Source organism: Sinocyclocheilus rhinocerous, unplaced genomic scaffold, assembly GCF_001515625.1.
Source record: "Sinocyclocheilus rhinocerous isolate Xijiao unplaced genomic scaffold, SAMN03320098_v1.1 scaffold2966, whole genome shotgun sequence".
NCBI lineage: Eukaryota > Metazoa > Chordata > Actinopteri > Cypriniformes > Cyprinidae > Sinocyclocheilus > Sinocyclocheilus rhinocerous.
The window spans coordinates 310,366-314,226 of NW_015634018.1; the positions used below are offsets into that span (position 1 = coordinate 310,366).

The window sequence follows — 3,861 nt, forward strand, 5'->3', positions numbered from 1 at the left end:
CCGATCCTAACAAACCATACATCAATGGAAATATTATTTATTCAGCTTTCAGATGATGCATAAATCTCAATTTCGAAAAATTGACCCTTACGACTGGTTTTGTGCTCCAGGGTCACATTTCTGTAAACGACTGGTCTTTCTTTCTCGTTACAACCGTACATGTTACACTAGCATCTAGCAAATTTAATAAAGGAGCTCAGATGCATCATTTCATATCCATCAAGTGTCTCGTGTGTTCTGGAGGTACTCACATGTCTCATGGGTCGTTCCTCGTGGAGGAACATCGGACTTGAGGGGCTCAACTCAACTGCAGCCGTCATTACCAGATCTAAGCGCTTAAATTTCACCTGAGGAGTGAGACCAAGATGTTTTTAACCCCTTCCATATGTCCTGCACCAACTTTCCAGTTCAATCAGCACAAGAGCTTGCTTTGGGAAAACTTAAGAGCAAAAGTAGATGTATTTAATTCACCTCCTTGATACAATTTGGAATGTAAAATAATAATGATAACATAAATAATGTGAACAACAATTTATTATTATTATTATTTTAACAGATGCTAGACTGATAAATGTAATTTTCTTATAAATGTATTATTATTAATATTATTTATTTTATTTATTTATTTATAATGTATAATTTATGTGTGTGTGTGTGTATTTTTTTTAACTCTATTATTTATTATATATGTTGAGGTGTAAAAGTTCTGTATGGTTGTGTATTTTTTATTTTATTTTTTTACATTGGATAATATAATAAAATTTAATAAAAATATAATTTTATACAATTTGTTATGATGACCAAATAAATACCTGATGTGAGAAATTATTATTATAATTGTTATAACAGATGCTGTACCTTTCTTGTTAATTTATTATAATTTTATTATTTATTTTTAGTGTATAAATTGTGTGTGTGTGTGTGTGTGTATGTATATATATATATATATATATAAGTGCTTTCAAACGATTAATCGCGATAATCGCGATTAATCGTTTGACAGCACTAATATATACTATACATACACATTTTACAGTAACAGATACTGTGCTGTATTTTAAAATTGATAGCTGGTGATCAGGGTTTAGCTTCCTAGTAGATGCCATACACTATTTTTTTGAACAACTGGCCACCTATTAGCTGGATTTCCAGCAGGGTTCACAGAGCGCATCTGAGATACTCACGGCAAATAAAGTCTGCAGATTGAGCCAACCTGTCGCGGTGATGCTAACGTCTGCTTGGGGAGGCAGGCTGATTCTACAGTGCGCTAATAATGTGTCGCTGGTGGATGCATTCTGTGAACACAATTAACACAACGTGAACAACATGAAATGGCTTTTTGATCACGTTATAGTGATGGGAAGTTCGGATCATTTTACCGACTCGGATCTTTGAGTCTTGTTCAGCAAAATGAACGAATGTTTTTTCGAGTCATTTCATTCATTTGAGCAATGAATGAACACATCTACTACTTACGCAAACGTTGATCACACTACAAACAAGACAAAACTATATAATGCTATAAGAAACAGAAAAGAATTATTCATTGTTTCTGGTCTCAAATTGTATTTCAAATTTATTTCTTACAGTTTATAAATGTGCGAATTTCTGTCATGATGGTTCTTTAATTCATTGTTTCTGGTCTCAAATTGTATTTCAAATGTATTTCTTACAGTTTATAAATGTGCGAATTTCTGTCATGATGGCTCTTTTCCTGTGGTAATAAAAAGAGTTGGTTATGCTTTAAATTTTGTCCATATGATGGTGAAATCACTTTGATAAAGCAGAGATACTTTTTTTTTTGCATTGGTTAAGCTTATGGGGCTGCTGTCTCGTGATGAACGAACGACTCGAAAACCCAAAGACTCGAAACACAGAACCTATAGAATGTTGCGCATGCACGACTGAACGAATCACTCCCGAGATGACTCGTTCTTCCCGAGTCACATTAAAGATTCGTTCAAAATGAACGAATCGTTCAAGAACGACCCATCACTATTGGAAACTGAATGTGCCAGAGAGGAAACTGTAAGTGAATGCAATATGGAGCACATATAGATTCCAAACGAATAGTCGTGTTATCTTTAGCCAACAGGATCAAGCAGGTTGGGTGGTTTGTTTTCATCAAGCTTGTCACTTTAACCTTGTGTTGCTTTGTTTCCCGGCAGATGCGTGCAATTTGTGTATCGCAAGACTTTTGAAGAAGTGTAAAAAGAGCGAAGGTTACCGTGAGTGGGTTGAGGGAGAGATCTTCCTGCGAGGACGAGCCGGCGGTAATGACTCGAGGAACACTGCAGTGCGAGCCAGCCGTCTGAGACCAACAAACAGAGGTCTTAAAGGGACAGTTCAGCCAATAATGAAAATGTGCTGTTAATTACTCACCCTCAGGCCATCCAAGATGTAGTTGACATTTTTCTTCAGTAGAACAGTAAGGAAGATTTTTAGCTGAAACCGTGATCCTTGGTGATTCATAAAATGCAGAAAGTGAATAAAGGCATAGCAGGCAACACGAAATTAACACCCGTGATATATTGAGGTCTTATGAAGTGAAACGATCAGTCTGTGCAACATTATTTACAACATTATTACCAGTAATCCAGAGCCTCAGGCAAACGGGGAAATCAGATTCGGTTCTTTCAGACAGTTTGTTTCAATGAACTGGTTCAGCTCACTAACGTATACGCAATTATATTATCAAAGCATGATGTGAAACGCGGATGTTTTACATGTTTAAAGCATATAAAGTGACTAAACTCGTCTTCTTTTTGCATAAACAAAGAGAAACCATAAAAACATTCATTTGGCCCTTCATTGAAGTGTTCAGTTCACACGTGTGCATATAAGCGGCTCATCGGTCTTCGGTTCGAGGCTCTGGATTACATGTAATAATGCTGTAAATAATGTTCAGTTTCTTGCACAGACCCATCGTTTCGCTTCATAAGACCTCAATATCCCTTACGAAAAATAATTTTTATTCAAGTGTGCTATTAGTATACTTCTTTTAAACTAAAAAATAGGAAAGTATACTTTCAGTCTACTTTTTATGTACTTCTCAGAAATGGGCTTTATGTACTTCTCAGAAATATACTTAAAATGACATTTAAGTATACTTGACTTATACTTAGAAAAAGTCTAAATATATTTGAGCTATACTTGTGCTCCGAGAACGTTTTCATTGTTATATGGTAGGGGGCGCTAGTACACATCTTCCGTACAGAATTTCCAAAAAACACAAGTGAAGAAGAAACCGAAACAACAAATCCTTCCACATGTATTCTAACATGATCATCAGACATAAAACAGCATCAAAACTGTGTAAAGTTGATGTAATGTCGACCAATGAAGAGGTAATAATGACTGTCAAGCTTTGGGGTGTTGATCGACTCTATCTACGTTTTGATTATCGTTCTGAATCCAATTCATAGTCTTTTTTCAGCTTTTTGTTCAAAATGTTGTTTATTTCTTTTTTTTTTATGAAACTTATCCACATTCAAGTGTTTAAAAAAAGAATGCATGAAGCTAGAATAAAAAACGTTATGGAATAAAATGTCGACCAATGAAGAGGTAACAATAACTGTCAAGCTTTGGGGTGTTGATCGACTTTATCTACGTTTTGATTATCATTCTGAATCCAATTAATAGTCTTTTTGTTCAAAATGTTGTTTATTTCTTTACTTTGTTTTTATTTATGAAACTTATCCACATTCAAGTGTTTATAAAAAAATAATGCATGAAGCTAGAATAAAATGTTTTTGTTTACAAGCAGATACCCTGTTCTTTTGATGTTTTGTATGTTCAGATATTCATGTAACACAATATATACAAATTAATACCTAAATAGGGACATAGTAGTATACTTAA

At 34.5% G+C, this 3,861-nt stretch overlaps 1 protein-coding gene across 3 annotated transcripts in view; it reads right to left on the minus strand.

The window, feature by feature from the left end:
- The window catches only part of LOC107745098 (integrin alpha-11-like), a 66,148-nt gene that overhangs the window by 2,922 nt on the left and 59,365 nt on the right, over positions 1–3,861 (minus strand). For all 3 annotated transcript variants that reach the window (XM_016558933.1, XM_016558932.1, XM_016558934.1), the window contains 3 exons: positions 2,228–2,311; positions 1,185–1,295; positions 252–347 (listed from right to left, as the gene is read on the minus strand). In XM_016558933.1, the coding sequence (XP_016414419.1) occupies positions 252–347; positions 1,185–1,295; positions 2,228–2,311 (291 nt within the window). The remainder of the gene's footprint in view (positions 1–251; positions 348–1,184; positions 1,296–2,227; positions 2,312–3,861) is intronic.